General features: G+C 42.5%; 1 protein-coding gene across 2 annotated transcripts in view; it reads left to right on the forward strand.

The window, feature by feature from the left end:
* Positions 1 to 2,739: 2,739 nt before the first annotated feature.
* STK26 (serine/threonine kinase 26) overlaps positions 2,740 to 19,767 on the forward strand; it is a 32,241-nt gene continuing 15,213 nt past the window's right edge. The window contains exons 1-3 of one of the 2 annotated variants that reach the window (XM_055727371.1): positions 2,740 to 3,036; positions 3,143 to 3,261; positions 19,030 to 19,260. In XM_055727371.1, the coding sequence (XP_055583346.1) occupies positions 3,220 to 3,261; positions 19,030 to 19,260 (273 nt within the window). In that variant the 5' untranslated portion in view covers positions 2,740 to 3,036; positions 3,143 to 3,219. The remainder of the gene's footprint in view (positions 3,037 to 3,142; positions 3,262 to 19,029; positions 19,261 to 19,767) is intronic. The other variant, XM_055727372.1, reaches the window with a different exon arrangement.

Genomic DNA, 19,767 nt, shown 5'->3' on the forward strand with positions numbered 1-19,767 from the left:
AGCTCCCTGCAGTCTTCTGATGTAGAGATAATTATATTTTCACACCAGCAACACAGAAATAGTAGTTAAATGCACAAAGTAGTAGAAGGTCTGACTTGGGTCACATTACTACTATGAGGCCCTGACAGCTGCCCTACGTGAATTATAGACACATTTTAAGTCTTGGAAAACAGCAGCAACAGGTATTTATGGAGCAGGCTGGGAGGGGGCAGGGAAGGTCTTTCATACAGCAGTATCAGCAACTGACCATCTGACGTTCTTAACGCACAAATTAGAACTCGCTAATGACAGAGTGGCATACAATAATGCAACCCTTTTCTTAGATGTTATGGTGCCAGCTTACCTCACTTCACAGCCTGGCTCAATGATTCAGTCATTACGTGACCGGCTGCTTACTTAAGATTCCCTGACAGATATTCCTGCCTAGCTTTGCTCACAAATATCATGCTGGGGCTTTCTGAGCGAGTGTGGCATGAGCAGGCATCGCCTTTTTGCAGAACATTTTGCTTTGGTGTTCTGTCGCTGCAGTTCTCTCAGCCAATCTGCCACCGGTGGGAGATAACTACAGGTATAATTACTGGGGAGGATGCCTTATCACATGCACAGCAATTGTCCTGCTCTTACTTAATTAAATACATTTGTCACCATCTCTTTCATGTTGTATTAAGCTGCATGCAAGTCAGAAATGCATAAAGGGCCAAAAGTCTCTATATATGGCCCCAAAACATAAAGAGTGGATTGGCGATTAGTGCTCTTTCTGATACAAAGTAAAAAGGTGCCTCCAAGAGGAAATGCGTGAGGGAGAGTATAAAATCCAGACGAGGCTGGGATAACCAGTTAGCTGTGTTCTGGGAAGAAAACCTTAGGTAACGAATGGATGGAAAAAGAAAAGCAGAGCCTCCGAGCCAGCAGAGGAACAGAGAGACAGTAATGCATTAGCAGCATGAAGCAAAACCCTTCATCTTCCATTTGTCAGGGTTTTTTCAGGGATCATGTTCTAAAGATCATTAAAAGGTAAAAGGAGAGGTGATTTAAGTATGTTTGAGCAGAATGAACCAGGCAGGATTCAGAAGTTCCACGAAGTGGATGTTCATTCATTTGTTTACTGAACTGCTGCGTGTAAGTAAGGAAGCTTTTTGTCAGTAGAAATCCTCCTTTGTTCCCAAAGGTTTCTTAATAAAAAACATTTTTTTAAATTTAAGTATATGATAAAAACTTTCAGGAAATACTTGCCTTAAATATTCCACCCATTAAAATGAACTCCTTATAGGCTCCTAGGTAACTTAGATGTATAACTATCACGTAGAAGCCTTTTAAAGTCATGTTGTTTTTAAAAGGTGCAGAAAAAAGTAAATATTTTAGTAACGGTAAAGGCTTAACAAACTGGCAAATTGGGTGTGGGGGGGAAAATGTTCCAGCATGAGCCACGAGCCTGTCCTTGACTAACAACACTGTGAGTTTCAAACCAGAGTGAGCTGAGGATGGAAAGACTGCCTAACTTTGGAATTCTTGGCTTCAGCCTATTTTAACACGTTACCTTCAACAGAGGTGTTTTGTGTTCCCTGCCACAGTGCGGTATTTCTCCGAGCTGTAAGGGCGGGAGACCACCTGCCGTCACATCCTTTCCAACGGGACGCACCCCCGGGTATGGCCAGTGATCCAGCACCTCCAGCGTCCCTCGCATCTTCTAGACTATAAACCTGCGAATTTGGGGGAAGCCCTCACATACCCACGAGGGTGTTTGTGACGGGCCTGTGTGATTTCTACATTCTTGCTCAGGGGGGTGAGGGGAAGAGCAATGCCATAGAAGACGTCAGTTTAAGCTTTGCTTGAGTAACTGGCAAAACTTTTGCATATAGGAATGTGAATCACGCACACGAATAGGTGACTCATGTACGAATGGGAAAAATGTCACCCAAAAAACACTTGTTATTTTCTCCTCCCCAGGCAGAAAGCAGTGGGCAGCCCACCCCACTGGGGGGGGGACGACAGACCCCTGCGCTGGGGGGGTCCTGCCGCAGCTGGGGCTGGCCTGGGGGGGACAGTTCTCCTCGGGGGGCAGGCAACCAGCCACCCCAACCCGGGGAGCTGAACCTCTGCAGCCGTTACCAGGCTCACACTACCCTGCCACGGCAGGCAGCCAGCAGCACCCCTGGGCCGAGAGGACACCCCGCTCTGTGTCACAAAAGCAAATAAACCCCATGGAACAGCCACTCAGTTATTAGCACCTGTGATTTTTCGGGGTGCAGGGGTACAGGTGTGGTGGTGACAGGGTGTTCAAGGGTACAAGGGCTGTGACAATGTGCCCCGGGGGGTACGGGGGCTGTGACATTGTGCTTGGGGTACAGGGGCTCTGACAGTTTGCTTGGGGTACAGGGGCTGTGACCGTGTGCCCGGGGCTACGGAGGCCGTGACCGTGTGTCCGGGGAGCTGTGACAATGTGCCCGGGGGTATGGGGGTCTGTGACCGTATGCCCGGGGGTGCGGGGGCTGTGGCCGTGTGCCCGGGAGAGCAGGACCCCGTGACAGCGGCGGAGGGGCGCAGCCCGCCAGGCCCAGGGCGCCGCGCAACGCCGCGGGCGGCCCCGTCCCGCAGCCCCGGCCGGCGCTGAGGGTCCCGGCGCCGAGGGGGCCGCCCCCGCCCCTCCCTCCGTGCGCCGGTCCCAGAGGCGGCCGGGGAGGCGGGGGCAGTGACGCCAGGGCCCGTGCGGCGGCGGTGGCGGCGGCTCCGCCCCGCGAGGCCGGAGCTGAGACGGAAGAAGCCGCCGCCGCCGCACAGCAGCCGCCGCCTGCCGCCGGAGCCCGACATGGCGCTCTGAGCCCAGCCCCGACCGCGCCGAGAGCCGCCACCCCGCGCCTCTCCGGGGGGCCCCGAGCAGCCGCCCCCGCGCCGGGACCGGGGAGGGGGGCATGGGCAGGGCGAGCGGCGCCAGCCGGCAGGGCCGCTGCTAGGAGCCCGGCGGGCATGGGAGCGCGGCGCTAGGGTCCCCCTTCCCGCCCGCGTCGCGCAGCTCGGCCCCAGCCCCGCGGCCGTGAGGTGAGCCGGCGGCGGGCGGGGGCTGCCGGGCAGGGCGGGCCGCGGGGAGGGAAGGAGGGAGCGCGGCCCGCGCTAAAGCCGCCTCCCCGCCGCTTTGTCCTTCCAGGCCCCGCCGCCGCCGCCCAGGAGCAGGGAGGCCGAGAGAGGGGAGCAGCGGGCGGCGCCCGGCCGCCGCAGCCCGCCATGGCCCACTCGCCCGTGGCGGTGCAAGTGCCCGGCATGCAGGTGAGCTCCGCGCCGCGCCGGCCCCAAAATGGAGGCGACGGGCCCGGGCTCGGCCCCGGAAGCGGCTGTTGAGGCCCCGCCGGGCGGAGGCCGCTGCTGGGGCGCAGGGTCCGGGGGAGCGCGGGTGGGCGAAGCGGGGCGGGCGGCGCGGCCTGGCCGCCGAGGGGCCGCGGGGAGGCCTCGCTCGGCCTAGGGTGGAGAGCCGGCCGGGGCCCTGGCCGGGCGCGGGAGGGGGGTGCTCCGAGGTAACGGGAGGCCCCGGCGGGGCCCCGCTCCCTCGGCGTGCCCCGGGGGGGCCGCGTACCTGCAGCCCGCCCCCGGGGGGCGAAGGGTTTCCTCTCCCGCCCATCCCCCTTTGTTCGGGGTTGGCCGCGCTGCCCCCAGGAGCACGGAAGAGCTTCTAAAACTGATTAAAGGCGAAATGAAGTTAATCGCAGGGTGTGTGGGTGTGCTGTAGATGACATATCGGGCCCGCTGGCAGGCGTACCTCCTGCAGGACTTCCCCACCAACATGCGCTTGGCGCGGGGCCTGCAGTGCAGCTTCGCCCAGGGCCTGGCGGTTAATGGCAAGGTGCTGAGCGCCGGGTCTGGTGGTGCTGCGGGAGCCGGCGTCCGTCAGAAACTTACATCTCTCTCGGGCTGGGAGTGAGACCCGGCGTCATCTCTGTATGTTTGTGGTCTCAGCTTGGGAAACGGGAGAAGCTCATCTGTTACTGATTTTCATAGGAAAGGTGGAATGCCTCCGACTCATCGTTCTTACTCCGCTGGCTGATCTAGTATAAGTTTGGTCAGAGATCTTTATCAAACGTAAAGGAGCTGAGGACCAAACTTGTTTCAGTGTTGATTTTTTTGCTTGTCTGACGCTGGCAGCCGAGTCAGTGTTTTGAGCCATCTCCTAACTTCTGGGGTAGCCGTGCCTGTGTAATGCTGGACCATGCCTGTGTAACATTGGAGGGTTTTTTTTCAGTTGAAATAACATAGAAGCCTTTATGATACATCCCTATGTATGCGAGACATGTACAGTAAAGAGTTCAGGGGGGTTTGGAACATAAAGTTAAAATTTCGCTTGGTCAGGTACCTTCATGACGCTTAGAAAGTGTAGCATTTATGTATGAACGGTATTTATGTATTGATTTAGGCCAGTTACAATACCAAGGTTTGATTTCCCGGCTTCATTTCTAATAATTTGCAGGCTCTCTGAAATCAGTTAAATTTTGATCATCCACTGACCTTGTGGTGGTGGTAAGAGGATGCAAACCATGTTTTCTCAGCCTTTTTTTTTTTTTTTTTTTCCCCCATTAACATGTCAGCGTTACTGTTGTATTGGTACATCCTAAAGAAATTTTGTGATAGAAGATGTAGAGGCTTTAGTCACAGCTTCTTTATTTATAACCTCTTGACTTTTTTTTTTTTTAGTGTGTTTGTATTTGGATTTTGAAATAGAAGTCTCCCAAGTTTGTCAGTATCTTATTTCTATATCTGCTTAATGTATTGCTGTCCTGACTTCCTTAGCTGCCCTATCATCGCAAAAGGACCTTGAACTTATTTAAGATTCTGTTTTCCATTGTTATACAAATAAACTTTATGTAATAGCATATTTAGTTCCACTAGTTTTGTTGTTAGTTTAACCCAGACTCCTTAACATGTATCTGTATGTTCAAAACATTTTTGTTCAGTGTTAGATATGTACAGCTGCATAGAATCTAGATACATTCTTCCCTTGGTGACTTTTTTAACTAAGACTACTACACAAGTCCTGGAAGTCCTAGTATACAAAGTAATAGAATTTGGTGTAAATATTATTCTGCTCGTTCCTCTTTTAGAAGAGTCGTAATGCATTTTTTTAAATTAAAAAACCCCACCACCACCAAAACACGTTCTAGAGGAGTGTGGTAGTCTTGAGGTTAAAAAAAACAAAAACCTTAAGAAGCAGCCCTTTTACTTATCTAAACTCTGCAGTCAGGATCATCCAAGTGATGATGAAAGTGTCCCTGCTTCCGCTCAGCATTAAAGTAAATGCATGGTGATCGATTGATGAAGGAGTAAACAGGTCATTCTGTGATGGAACAATATCTAATAGTTATGTTAAAACTATCACTCTGGGAAAGTGCCTGTAATATCAAACCCCTTGTTTTGTAGTCTGTGTTGAGGGGAGCATTTTATTGAATATGACAGTTAGAAACTGAATTTGCTGGAGAATGTGTTACAAGTTTGAAGTTTTCAGTTTTATTGTGATCTTACACTTTCCCTCCCATTTTATTATGAAGAAAAAAAAAAAAACCAAAAAATGCAGAAATAATATGTAATTCCCACACTCCAAAAAGAAGACTCTGACAGTTTATCACCGAAGTATAACAGAAGCTTTTTTGGCTTTTTTTAAGATAGTTTTTTAAGAACAAAGATAGTTAGGTTACCTTTAAAAAAAAAAATTGAATGGAAAATTGCAGAAAGTCACATAGAGCTATTTTGGTGAACTGGGAGTCTGACTTTCAGTACCCTGGCAACGATGGAAGACCCAGAGGTAGTATTATCTGTTGCCCTTATGAGTAGTTACAGAACCATTTGTTTGTGTAGTGGTTGCATTCTGTTTAACCTGCCTTGTGTCCCTAACAAAAACAGATTTTATACCTAACAATTCTTGCCTGTGCAAACAACTTCCTAAACACATTCGTTTTCCTCACTCCTTTGGAAAGGCTCCACTTGATCCAACTGTATGATGTTAACTTACTCAGCTGCCAAACTTCTAAGCCCATTCAATAAAATTAAAGTACTTGGTGAATGCATAAAATGGGTGCTCTGAAGCTGAGCATGGCGCTCCAAATTACTGCATTTTACACAGAATCCAAGACAAGAGGGAAAGAATGAAAGGTTGATGGAGCTATGTGAGCACAATTAAGGTGTCCTGGTTACATGAAGCACAATTTGCAATGGGTTTGAATGTGAGGTTGGAGTTTCTATTCAGTAATGTCATTGTAACTTTGTTCCTTGGGATAAGAATGTTCAAACTAGTTCTTAGTCTGGAATGCTTTGAGGTCTCACAGTGAGAAGCTTGTCCACTGGCACTGCACTGTCTTCCAGGAATCCAGTGAGCTCGTACAGAGCATTCTTGGGAGCCATATCCAAAAGAGGTGGTGTAGGAGCCTACCGATGTCTTTTACCAACCCAGGGCCTGTATTGAAAACAGAGCTGGAGTGAAGGTGTTGGACCCCTTAGTAATGGTTGTACGCTACTGCTTTTCTCTTGCTTGGCAGGCAGGATGCATAGTTCAGAGGGTTATGTTTGTTTCAAGTGATCAGAAAGTTTAAAGTATTTCAGTCATTTCAGATTGATGTGTTTCTGATGAACTTACATTATTGGCAGCATCTCATACAGTACTCCAAAACCTCTTCATAGATACAAGAGGCTGGAAACTGTTTAACTTATAAGTGAATAACAATTAACCTTTCTAAGATGGACAGTGACAAAATTTTCCTGTTTGTCAGCATCCTGAATTTCCAGACCTAATCTGTAAACTTCAGTGATAGAGCACTGCTCAAGTAGTAAGTGCCTTTTTTGGCTGGTAGAGTTTTTTTGTATAAACTTTCCCTTTTCCTATTCTAATCTGTTGTGAAAAAAAAGTCTGTGAAATATTCATTAACTGATGGAAACGTTGATTCTTCTTAGTTGTGTTTCTTTCGGTCAGTGTATGTGTCTTTGGAACCTGTTATGGGGCTTTATTTCTTTTTGTCTCTGCTATCCTACTCATCTGAACACTTTTTGTTTCCTTTCTCATGTCTTTGTTGATATCTCCTGATCCTGTATGACAGTAGTCTTGAGTGCAGCCAGAAAGGTTGTTTAAACATGATGTCCATCTGTTTTTATTGGCATTCAGACTATCTTGCAATAAAGAGACTAATTTCCTCTGAAAGCAGAGCAGCTAGAAGCATGTGACCTGTCAGCCGGCGTACTCTGATTCACAATTGAAGGATTGCTTGGTTAAATACAAATTTGGATGTAAAGGTGAGCTTTACTCTCTGTGGTGTGCTGAACAACCTGAGCCTGCCAGCTGGAGAGTTTCTCCCTGTAGGATGCTCAGAGGCAGATCAGTTAACGTCTAGTTATTGGATGGGTATAGAAAGATTAAAGGAGAGGTAGCATTTAATTCTGGAAGCGGTCTTTGTCACAAACCTCAAAAAAACCTCCCCACATTTTCTTTTAAGTTAGTGCACTTGTGGAAATGGGCTCTTTGTGTGTGGTGCCTAAAGCTAGTCTGGAAGTGTGTCAGATTTCTAGTAAACCTTACGCATTGTAGTTACAAGAATATGACTTCTGTTAAGAACAAGCAGTCTATTACTATCAAATGCTTAAAATGTTTATAGAGGGTGGTCATTAGCGAAGCTTAAACCTTTGAAGAAAGGTCCGTTCAAGGAGCTGTTAATTTATTCCGCTCCTAGGAGCTGAGCTGTATCCAGATGCTTCTACAGTGAGTCTGAAAAGGGTTTAAACTTTTATTATTTAGACATGACTTAAAGGAAACTGGAAAGTCTAGCACTTGCAGGGCACCAGGAGACTTCCACAGTGCCTAGATAGTGGATTTCTTATGATTAAGCTAGGGTGGACTCCAGTGTTTTGGTGATGAATACCTTGTCCATTTTCAGTTCCTTGATTTGTACTTTGAGCCACAGTGCAGGCAAGACTGCAGGAAGATAGTATTTTTAAGACCTGTGAAGAACATGCCTGTTTGCTACTTGAAGCAGATATGCATTAAAATATTTGTGGAATCAAGCACTGCGGTCATTCCTTTGCTGGTCATGCTTGATGTACAAGATGTATCATACCCAGCAGTAGTCTGCTAACTGAGCTCAGGCTTTATTAGGTGAATTTGGTTCTTCCATCTTGTGCGTTCTGATGTTACTCTGATGACTAAGAAAAGTAGGGCTCAGTCATACTTGTACTGTCTTACTGTTAATCAAAGGAGGACAGAGAGCTCTGGAAAGTGTTTGATACATGGGAGCTGTATAGGTATAATCACCTGGAATTCAGCAGACACTTTTATTAGGCTTAGAAGAAAAAAAATGGACAGCAGTCTTTTTATTAGTATTTTTTTACAGTTTTATACACACATTAAGTGCACTGACCTGGAATTCAGAGGCAAATCTGCTGAAGCTGGCAGAGAGCAATAAACTCGTCTTCTCACCTTAATCTCTCTGTTGTTCTGTACCATCATATTGTCAGTTTTGGGCAGAGGGTAATTTCCCCCAAAAGATACAAACATTACATCTGAAACCAGACTGAAACTAAAAATACGTAATTGTTGCTTTATTCTGTTGTGGTTTTTTTCTGTTGAATTTAACATTGAAAAGAGTCACTTTGGCTGTTTTTGAACTCCAGTATCTCAGCTTTACAAGTCCTGGTGAAAGTTTTATTTTTCTGTTGTCCTTTTCCTTAAAAAAAGGAGAATATATAGCAAGACATAGCTCAGTAATACATTGCAATTTGTTGTTAAAAAATGAAACACAGTTTTTATTCAGATGCTTATTTTGAGGGGATGATTGTTTCTTTATACATAGTAACTTTGTGGCACACCATGAATAATATGTATGACTAAATGTGCCTCTGCAGCAGTATTTGTCCTGTGAGACCTATGAAACATCCTAAGTAAAGTAGGCAACTGTATTAGCCTCTGTTTTAATTGTTTCCGTGTCCCGAAAATACGGTTTTAAGTCATCTCTAAAAGTGAAAGGAAGAATTTCAAGCCTGTTTTAATAAAAGTACCACTTGTTTGCTCTTTGGTGATTACCTTCGGATGTAAGAAAGAGTTGCAAACTCTGAAAAGTAATGAGACTATTATTTTGTGTTTTGTTTATTCTTAGGGGCTGAATGTAATAATTGACAGACAGAGGAGTTCAGGGATGGGGTTGAAGATGAACTATACAAAGTTGTATTTGAAATTCTTCTGTAACAAATAATTTTCTGGCATGCTGTAATTAGTGGCTACATGTATGTTATCTTTGAAGAAATGAAGACTTGGTGAGGTATCTGTTTTATCAGGAGTTACTGTTCCAAATCCTGCTACTTCTTTCTAACTTCAAATGATTGAATATCACATTCTTTCTTGTTTCTGCCTCACCAGTTTTTACTCTATTTAAAGACTGTCATTTGTTCTTTAAATTTAAACTTCTAGGAGTTCTTCTGGAACAAGTCTGTTCTGCTGATTACACGGGGATCACAGGGCACACTCCTTAGCTCTGAAGGAGAGACTTAAATCTCATGGGAAGGGTGCCCATATTCACTAAAATCCATTCTGCCAGAGGGATTGCTAGCTGAATAAATCTGGCAAAAAGAACTCAGCAAAACTATTAATAAAGGGACTGACAAGGTAACAGGAGCTTGCCAGTCTCATTCTTCCTCTTATCTTGTGCATGTGGTTTAGCAGAAACAGGCTGTATTGGTTAGGTCCATAGCTTGGGAAAGAGCATGCCTTCAGCTTACATCTTTCTTCATGAAGAAAGCTTTGAAGAACTGCATAGTTGACTCTTAGAAGTGTGAAGCCAAGCTTGTCTTGCCAAAATCTGGATTCGAATGGTCTTGATTGAGGCAGTGTATCTGGAATAGCTTTGTGGCATGATCTGTCTTGATTCCACATGAATTCTGTATGCATCGATGAAGGAGAACAAGGAGTGAGAAATGTTAGTTATCTGCAGGTTTCACACTTGAGCTGTGAAAGGGGGAGTCTGAGAGCCCAGGGTGGCTTCACTGTTTTCAAGAACCAGAAGTCAAGCACCATGTGTTGAGTCTTGAAGAATGTGGTTTGTTTGCGTTTTTTTCTTCCCGTTTCCCTCCTGTTCCCTGGTCTTTGGCAGGCCTTTCTTTCAACTGGATACTGTTATATGTTCTGAATATTTGAATAATGTTGGCTGGGGGGGCTGGATCAGAGGGTGTCCATGCTTTGCTAGATGTCAAGTTGTATTTCAGTGCAGGCTTCTGTGTTGGGAGCTGAATGCAGAATAATAAAAACACTGTACAGCTTGAAACGACCATGAGTGTTGTGCCTAAATGTAAAACACTGAACAAGAAAGATTTAATTTCTACTGATGTAAATCAATACAGAGAAATATGAGGGGAGCAAGATGATCTTGCTGTTGATCTCGCGTAAGAAGGTGTCATCTGGCAGCCGGTCATAGCAAGAACGTTTTTACATTCCTGCACAGCTTTATTCTAGCCTAGTTGGCAAGAAGAATCTGAATTTTTTTTTCAGGGTGTTTCTCTTCCTCCCCTCCCCCTTCCCCATGCCTTTTATGTAATGAGATGCTTTGCCATGCTATGAATGAGCTGCAAAGTAATTGAAAAAGGAGTTTCCTGAAACGGGCAGGTTGGTTCTGGCAGGGTAGGTTTCTTGTGTCCTTTGTAGCTCATTTTGGAGTTGTATTTCTGGTTTTTCGTTGTGCGCTTCTTGTAGCTTCAGGTCCAGTATGATTGATATGATCAAGGGCCAGTATTCAAGAGGAGAGTACAGTTTGCAAGCATGTGGTTGTCTAGCCTTGGGGAGAGTACAGAAATCTGGGATTTTTACAGATGGGTGTGTTTGCCTTTCTTTCTCAAAATGGTCCCTACCAAAGCTAGAGGAATGGTGTGACATCCTCTAACCCTGGGTTCCCACTTGGGGTTCATTGCAGGCAGTGGTTATGCCTGGAGATTTATTTGTGGTAAATAAACTTGTGGCCTGCTCTTTAACCCACATTGTGTTTTGAAGCCATCCTTTTTCAACTGGTGTTTTTCTGCCTCGCTTTAATTTTGTTTAGCCTGAAAAGAAGTAATAACTACTTCAGTAGAGAGATTTAGCAAAGATACTTAATGTGTGTTAAGCTTGAGGTCTTGTTGCTGCTTTCTAGTTTATGGGCTGGCAAATTAAAAAGCTGGATGTTATTTTTTGTTTTAGCTGGATTATAGTATGAGTTTAATCTTATTTGAAGGAGGAGAACTGTGTATCTAGTTCTAACTTGCACAGAAGAAAATGCTAACATGGCTTCAAAGATAGAGCAGCGAGGAGGCCTGTAAAATTTATGTAGCAGTTGCCATTTAACTGTAGATACTGAACTTCTAAATATTAGGAAAATGGTAAAAATGCTGCAGTGATGTAGTTTATTGCTGGCAGAGTTCTGACGTAGTTGTTCCTTTAAATGGGTGTGGCAAAAAAATTGTTTGTGTACTGATAAGCAGGCTGCTTGCTGAAAGGAAAGGCCTACTGCTAAAAGTAGGCTATAGCCCATAAATAGTTATTTTTCCATATTCCTATTAGATGTGGCTTTTGTAATCTCTGTGCAGATTAGGTTTCTCAAAACAGTTCATGACATGGACAGGTTCCAAAGCTTCTTCAGCAATGAGAAATTGCTGTAGTCCTCTGTCTTCTGACTTCTAATTCAGGTGTGAAGGCAGTTAGTTCATTGAGGTGGATTAATTACCCATTCAACAAAGGAGACTAAATTTGTTTTGAAAGATCAGCTTGTTGAACTCTATTAAAATACAGAACAGAATTTGAACACTTTGGGATACCAGACCCTGTTGATTTCTTGAACTGCCTTTTTTTTCTCCATTTAAGCACTTGGCGGCTTAAGTCTTTTTCAAATCATAGTAAAGACCTAGCCACATAATTTGTGCCCCCCTCCCTCTTTAATTCCTCTGACTCTCTTGGTGGGCCATGCTCCTCAGACGTGCGAGCAGACTGATGGATATGCAGCTGTGTGCAGTGGTTTTAAGATTTTTTTTTTTTTTTTTTTTTAAGGATACTAGGTGGTTAAAAGGTATTGATACATAGAATGGAAGCTAAGTGGGACTCCGTTTGAAATTTAAGGTTATTCAGCTACAGAGAAGCTCACTGGCATGAGAAATTTTTCTTTGTTTCCTCAATGCAGAATACTCTTCATAAATAATTGGTGTAAATTTTTTTAATTGCCTGTGTCAAAGAGCTAATCTTTAGGAGATGTGTTGTTATTCTTTCTTTTTGCTTATTTATGCTGTTTCTGAAGTTGCTTCATGTTATGTTACCGAAGTGAAAGAATGGCTAAGAATAGAGGAAGTGAGTTCAGTGGTTTCCATTTTCAGCACAGCATACAATTGACAGCTTGCATCTGCCACAGGTCAGAGATTGCTTGAAGGTGAAAGTAATTCTTTCCTTAAAAATCTGAGAAGGGGTGGGTTTGAATGCTGATTTTTAAAGTTTTGATAGTCACATGAATTTCCAGGCAGCTTGCCTTATGGCTGACTTGATGAAAACAAAGCTTGCTTATTTTTACTTTTGTTGTATTGAAGTTCCACAGGTTCTCACTAAAAATGGCAGTGAGTCTTCGCCTTGTCAGATAAGGGAGATGTTTCATAAAGGGTTATAACAGAGGTCGGGTCTCGAGGACAGCAAAATTCATATCTAGTTTTTGCTACCTATTGTGGAGAAAAGCTTGATAATGTAAAGGTTTGATACTTTATAAAATCAGAGTGTGGTGTTGTGAAAATTTCTTCTCGAGTATGTATCGTACAGTTCCAGTAAATATAATGAAGTATCTACTATCCTGGTATTTGAGTCTTGAACAGGACTGCAGGGTAGCATCAGAGTTTAGTTACATGCAAAAGTCACTGAGAAGCGTGAGCATGTGTGCAAGATGGAGTAAAAGATGTTTACAGGTTACACCCCTGTTTTGAATGTCTGCAGGTTCATTTTTTTCTTATTATTTATAATTAATAATGGATCTACAACTGTACCTTCAGTAACTTCAAACTATTTAAATTTTTATGTATGCACACATGTACCCCTGTGGCACTGTTTGTGTGAGTAACTTTAATTGTAATAGGATTTTTAAATAAGATTAGCAAGGAGAAGTGAGGAGGAGTTCCAGGAATTAAAATCTATCACCATCTGTGGTGCCTTTCCTGTAAAGAAGTAAAATGTGGAAATATGTATAATATATGAGAATGTATGTTGCTGTAATAGAATATGCATGGTGTATAATGTGTGTTTATATATATGTAAAATATCTGAAACTGCATGCAGGTAGTGTATGGAAAGATATTCAACTAAGAAGAATGCATCTGTTGATTTAGACATTGCTCTAAGTCCCATAGCCTCTCAGGTTTACCAAGCTTACTCCCTTTTAATGTCATGGGTTTTCTTGGGTCTGGACAGAAGAAAAACTTAGAGGTACTTTTATTATCTGAGAATAGATAAATGTCTGTGAATGGACAGATTATCTAGGATTTCCATGTGTTCAACCCAGATGCAGTATTTTGTAAGTCAGATAAATACTGAGAATAGATGAAATGTCTTGACTTTTAATCTGCTTTTCTTTGTTGACTTCCAAGTGTCTTTTTTACTCATTGTATTTCAGGTATTCATTCTTAAGACAATAAAAGATGTCTCGGAGATTTCACAAATAATAAAATAGGCCTTATAATTGCTATTTAATTTTATTGTTAGCCATAATTCACACAGTGCAGTCAGTGGGATTTAAGAGAAATGGTACAGTGCATGCTGGCTTCAGCAACCAAGTTGGCATACATTTCTCATCTGGCATTTTAATGCTAGCGTAACTGAAACTGCACAACAAACTAATTACTGGCATGTTTTTTTGGTGGTGGGTTGTGTTTGGTTTGGTTCTAAATATTTTGCCATAACATAACTTTCTTCTTTTCCTCAAACTTTCTGTGAGATAGCTCTTTTCATTACAGTTTACCTTTGACTTCTCCTGGGCTATGAAGATCAGGTTTTTATTTTCATGTGCAGTGCTTGAAATGATGGTCTTTTAAACACACAGGTAATTCTGATGGCTTCCGAAGATACCAGCATGTATTAGGGTGCCATAGTAGTGGATACTTATAAAACATAGGAGTAGACACTCTGGTCTTCTTTTGCCAACCTTTTATAAAATCTTTTGAGCGAATTTTTCCACCTTTATCTGATGCATATTTGAGTAGCATCTCCCAATGTAAGTGAGCTCTTCTATAGTACTGCTACAATTTTAGGGGAACTTCTGTTCTAAAAAAAAGCCTGGGAGATGCTTGAAAATCCAGATAGTATAACAGCATTTCTGGGGCAGGTTTTAGACATACTGTTAAGACAACAGGATATGTTTTCTCACATTGACAGACTGCGTAGCAGAAATTGCACAAGGCTATGTTAAATGTATTTGCTTTGGGGGGACCTAGAGGATCCAGGTTTTGATTTTGTTACAGACAAGGCATTATTAGTTCAGTCTCTGTCCAAGATTCTTTGAAGCTTTGTTTTTTCATCCAGTTGTACTCGGTACCTTTTAATGAAATTCATTAATGAACCTTCTTAGAAGACCTGTTTCTGTAAAAGACCTGTCCTGCACTGACAGATCCTGAAGCAGTCTAACATACTGTTTCTTCTAATCTGGTGTGTGTCATTAGATATCTGTATAATCTTGGAAGGTAGATATTCAGTGTGCTTTCACTTTGTTTCATAGGAAGAAGGCAGAATTTGGAGAACAGGTATGTTAAAAGGGTCGGAGGTGGGAAGGCGAGTCAGACAGTCAGTCTTGTAGCAGAATGCATCCAGGGCATCACTGCATAGCTGTGTTTATTTGAATCAAAAGAAAACGCTTATATAAGCTGTATTGGTGGAATAATTGATGTAATTACTGCAGATATGCTGGCAAAAATTATGCTGTAATGTTTTTTATTTGGGACTTCTGAGCAGGCAGTTGGACTAGATGACCTCCTGAGGTCCTTTCCAAACCGAATTATGCTATGATCCTGTGACTCTATATGTGTATGTAAACACATACAGCAATAGCATATGGTTGGATAAGAGAGGAGGAGAGATTTTACTGAACACTAGTGCAGGCTGTATAGTTGTGCTGGACTGGTGAAATGGTGGACTTCCAAAGCTATGCAGAGGGCTTGTGATGTCGTCACACTTGGGCTGGTACTGTTGTTCATGCAGGAGAGACTGAAGTTGGCATGCGAATGTGCCTGTGCTTGTCATACTTGTTGCAGCTTTTGTCTGTCGAAATGGGCTTGCAGGGGAAGAGCAATAGATTCTTTTCCTGATTTGTCTGCTTATAGGTGTTATCTTTGGAGAGGTGATGATGGAGTCCATATACTGCCTACTGTATTGTTACCATCTGCTGCCCGACAGCCATGACTCCCAATAGAAACCAGCATTTATTAAAAAAAAAAAACAACTAACAAACCAATTATTGATGCAGGCAACTTTCAAAGCTTCTAAACCTTTTCCTGTTCAAGGAAAGATCTGTGAAAGAACAGGGAATAACGATTGTTTTGCTCAGGAGTGTTAATAGTGTTAGAAATATTCATTTCTACCATATTAGAAGTTTAGCTGGAAACTGCTGCAAAAATTTATTGGTATGTATTTCAGGTGTGTGTACACACATGCACACTTCTATTTGTGTAAAATACATCTCCATCCTTTTCTATACCAGGAGAAAGACCATAGGCATTACTGCATTATATAAAATTTACCTTTGTTTAAAAAGTAGTCTTTTAAAGTTGTTGGCGTTTTTTTAATTAGTTGTAGAAAAACATTTCTGTAGAACAATAGTCTGATAGACAGAAAATTAACAAAGATAAAAGCAAATGTGTTTCAAAATGCACAGTCTTTGTTCTATGGCCATGTTTTAAGTTATGCAGTGTTCTAAGTTTGAAGCTTTTGCAGAGGACATTATCTCAATATTAGCCATAGTTGGTCAGAAATATTTGCCCTTATCCTGGAGTGTCCTACAGTCCCTTGTCAGCCTTGGTGAATAACAGAAGGTGTAAAGCTGACTTTGCTGTGAGAGGATTTTCTTAGAACAGAAAGATGTGACTCTTTTCCTCTAGTCCCACACAGTTTGTTCTCCTCTGATGCCCCTCTGTTCCACCTTCCCAGGGATGTACGGGGAGTTCTGCCCTCTCCAAGTCCAGCCGTGCTCGATACCTCCCTATACTCCAGCACTCCCGTGTAATGGCATTAGGAGTTGTTGGCAGTTAAAATAGCCTTTAAAGCTCTGATTCACCTGAAGTAGCTTGGGGGAGAGAGTTTGGAGGCCTGGCTTGTTTTCTTGATCACGGTTAAGTGGGTGCATAGGATCGAGTGATGTGCATTTCCACTGAGAAGCCCAGAGGAATTTTCTGCTTAAGGTTTCTGCTGAAGCAAAACCCAAGTGTTGCTCTTTGATTGTGAAGGGCTGGATTAAACTGCTTTTCCTTTATCTGTCTGGAAGTGTTTAACGGTTTCATCTCAAATCAACAATAGCTATTAGCGTGAATGCTTCTGAGGAATCCCAGACTCCAGGTGCGTCTCAAAATGAAGTTAGTTTCTGTGAAGATGAGTATTTTAGGCTTAATGAAAAGTTTTGCCAGTCCTCTCCTAAACTCTTTTGGTTTTTGGGGGTATGTGTCTGTATTTATTGTAAATGGAGAACTAACCCTTAACTGTTATTTTTTGGAACTAAGGTAGTTCAGGAACACATTAGCTAACTAGCTAAATAACAATTCAGCAGCTTAACTAGTGGCAGGAAAAGTCTGGGTGGCAGATGCTGCTGCTTTTGCCACACCTGTCCCTACAATAATTTTTTGAAACGCATCTGAAAATAGATTTTTAATTCAGATTTTTTTAAATTAATTTTTATTTTTTTGTCTTAACAATGAAAAGATGGCAGGAGCTGATGCAGTAGTATATGGCAATATGGCTATCTTTGGGAAGTTTGAAGATTTACTGGTGGTTATTTTTTGGTCTAACTAAAGGCTTTATGAGTACCTGAAGCCTTCAGTCATTTTCTTTCCCAGATTATATATATGTATGTAACAATAATAATTGTCCCAGATTTCAGACCAAGTAGTACTCACCCTCTTTTTTTCATTTGCTGTGATTATGCATTTGTTCATCTTTTAAGTCTTTCACTGGATCTATCAACAGAAGAAAATGCAACATTTTTTGCCTAATTATTTCTCTTGAAGGCAGGGGGTTTTGCTTTTTTTTATTTGTTTGTTTTTTTTAAAGGAGTAGATAGCAATGAGCTCATCATAGGCAAAGGGGAAATTCCTCGTTCTTCTTGCTTTAATGTACTGCTCAAGAACACATGTGTGTTTTATATACTTGCAAAATCTAAAAATTTTAACTCCACAGATCAGTATGAAACTGCCATACTACTTCGTGTTCCCTCCTCTTGTGATAGCACAAATGGCAGCTTGGTATATATGAACAGTGAACTGATTCAGCTGAAAATAAACCTGACAAATCATACAGTTAATTCTTAGCTAAATCTGCTTCTTGATTTGTCTCACCGTATTGTGGAATAAATTCTGGTTCTGGTAGAAGGAAAGAAGTGACAATAAGAGCCCAGTAGGGAAATGAGACTCCATTTTGGACTAGGTTAAAGTAATTTTTAATTTTTCCCCAGTAAAGATTTTTGCATCCATTTGCAAGAACGCCAGCATAAAGATGATTTCTGGAGTTTCATGTTGATACTTGAGTGTTTTGTTAAGTAGGGTAATCTGTGCCTTGGGTTGAATGCCTGCTTTTGCCAAAACTGTCACTGCTTTTGCTGGTTCTGAGTTTTGGAGTGCAAGAAAGTTCCAAAGCAAAGCATATCTTTCATATTTTCAAGTGTTGCTGTTGAATCAGAGGGTTTTTTTGGGCAGATGTTGGCTGAGCAAGGATTGATTTGTGCACTGAGTTGCCCAGTTCTGACAGCAGCAATGTGTTTACTTCTGTTGCTCTGCAAAGCATGGGCTGTTCACTTAGCACATCTGTCTTACCTCTTAAAAAAAACACTCTCCTTTAAATTTTCTTAGTATGGTCTGAAGTTTGTGTTCTTAAACCGTGGAGCAAGTCATCAGTTTCCTTCAGTAGTCACTGCTGTGGTTTTTGGATGCACAAGTTTCTCTAAGTGGCCACATTGTATGCTTTATCTTGAAGGGAAAATGAGAATTTGCTTCCTTTTTGTTTCCTTTGTGACTACTTGAAGGAGTTGAGAAATTTAAAATATTTCTATAATAATCAGTCTGCCGATCTTAAGAGTAGTTAATCAACAGAGATTCCAAGCCAGGTATCCTCAAGCAGTGCTATGCTGCCTGGTGCTCTGTGCTGCCTTTTTGAAGGCATGCTGGGGTGATACCAGCCAGTTCTGACCAGAACCCCACTTTCAGTACTCTGCTCCAGCCTGCTGTTTCCTTCTTTGAACATCTCTCAGCCCCTTCTGCTCTGCTTCTGTACAGCACTTTTAGCTGCCCTGAAGATGACTGATCTTACCAGTTCTCAGAATCTGCCAGTGAATACCAGGTAGTGGAGTCCTCTTGCAGCTAGCTCCGTACTGTTTGATGCTCTGCACTGCTTGATAGGATGCTTTGTCTGCCTAAGGCTCTTGGCCAGGTAGAAAGCCCAGCCTTTTCTGCCTGGGTGATGCTGTTAGTGCTTCTGTGCCGTAACTGCATTCCTCAGTCTTCTGAATTACTGCACAGATAGGATTAATATTAAGAACAGCTCTTTTCTTTCGTTTTAAAGAGTTGTTATGTGAGGAACTGAAATGAGGTTTGTACCCGACTCCCTCCCTGGTGAGTCTCATTTACCTTTGACATAATTGCATAATGTACATTCGGTAACTAATAGCTGAATTAGATTTATTTCCTGCACACTGACTTCTATCTGATGCGAGCCTTCCAGTGACAATAAATCTGGATGATGTGCTTCTTGGGAAGTAATGAGGGCCAATAACTTGGAAGTAAATTAAGTAACTCATGTATCTCCCCCCTCTCCCCCTTCTTTTTTTTCTTTTCTAGAACCATAGAGCAGACCCAGAAGAACTATTCACAAAACTGGAACGTATTGGGAAAGGCTCCTTTGGTGAGGTGTTTAAAGGAATTGATAATCGGACACAGCAAGTGGTTGCTATAAAAATCATAGACCTTGAGGAAGCAGAAGATGAAATAGAAGATATACAGCAAGAGATAACTGTTTTAAGTCAGTGTGATAGTCCTTATGTAACGAAATACTATGGATCATATTTAAAGGTAATGTATAATATTGCACAAATATTTGCTAGCACCCAGTTGTTTTGAATGCCGCTAGGAAAAAATTCCAAAATTGAGGAAGAGTTATCATGCCGACTTGACCATTTATTAGTAGGTTTTTGTTTTTCTTTGAACAGAGCTTTTCACTTTGTTTTGCTCCTTTTGCTGCTGCTTTTTGATGCTGGAATTTGCATGAAATGGCTAGGGAATGAACAGAATTGATAGAGGATTCTTCTTGCCTTGCTGTTGCTTTTGGACAATGGTTTTCTCTTCTCGCTCCACAATCCCTAGCACAATTTTGTGGCCTTTCTAGGGAAGAAAAAAAAAACCTTCATACCTGTAGAAACAAACCCCTTTCTCTGATATGGAAAGGAACCCTGCACTGTGTAGAGATGTGCTGGTAATTATGCAGAATCGTAGGCCTGAGACAAAGTAAAACTGACATAAGCAGAGTTATGTAACCACTGTGTGAAATGTTATCTAAGGTATAATTTAAAAACAAACAAA

This window comes from Falco cherrug, chromosome 15 (genome assembly GCF_023634085.1).
Source record: "Falco cherrug isolate bFalChe1 chromosome 15, bFalChe1.pri, whole genome shotgun sequence".
NCBI lineage: Eukaryota > Metazoa > Chordata > Aves > Falconiformes > Falconidae > Falco > Falco cherrug.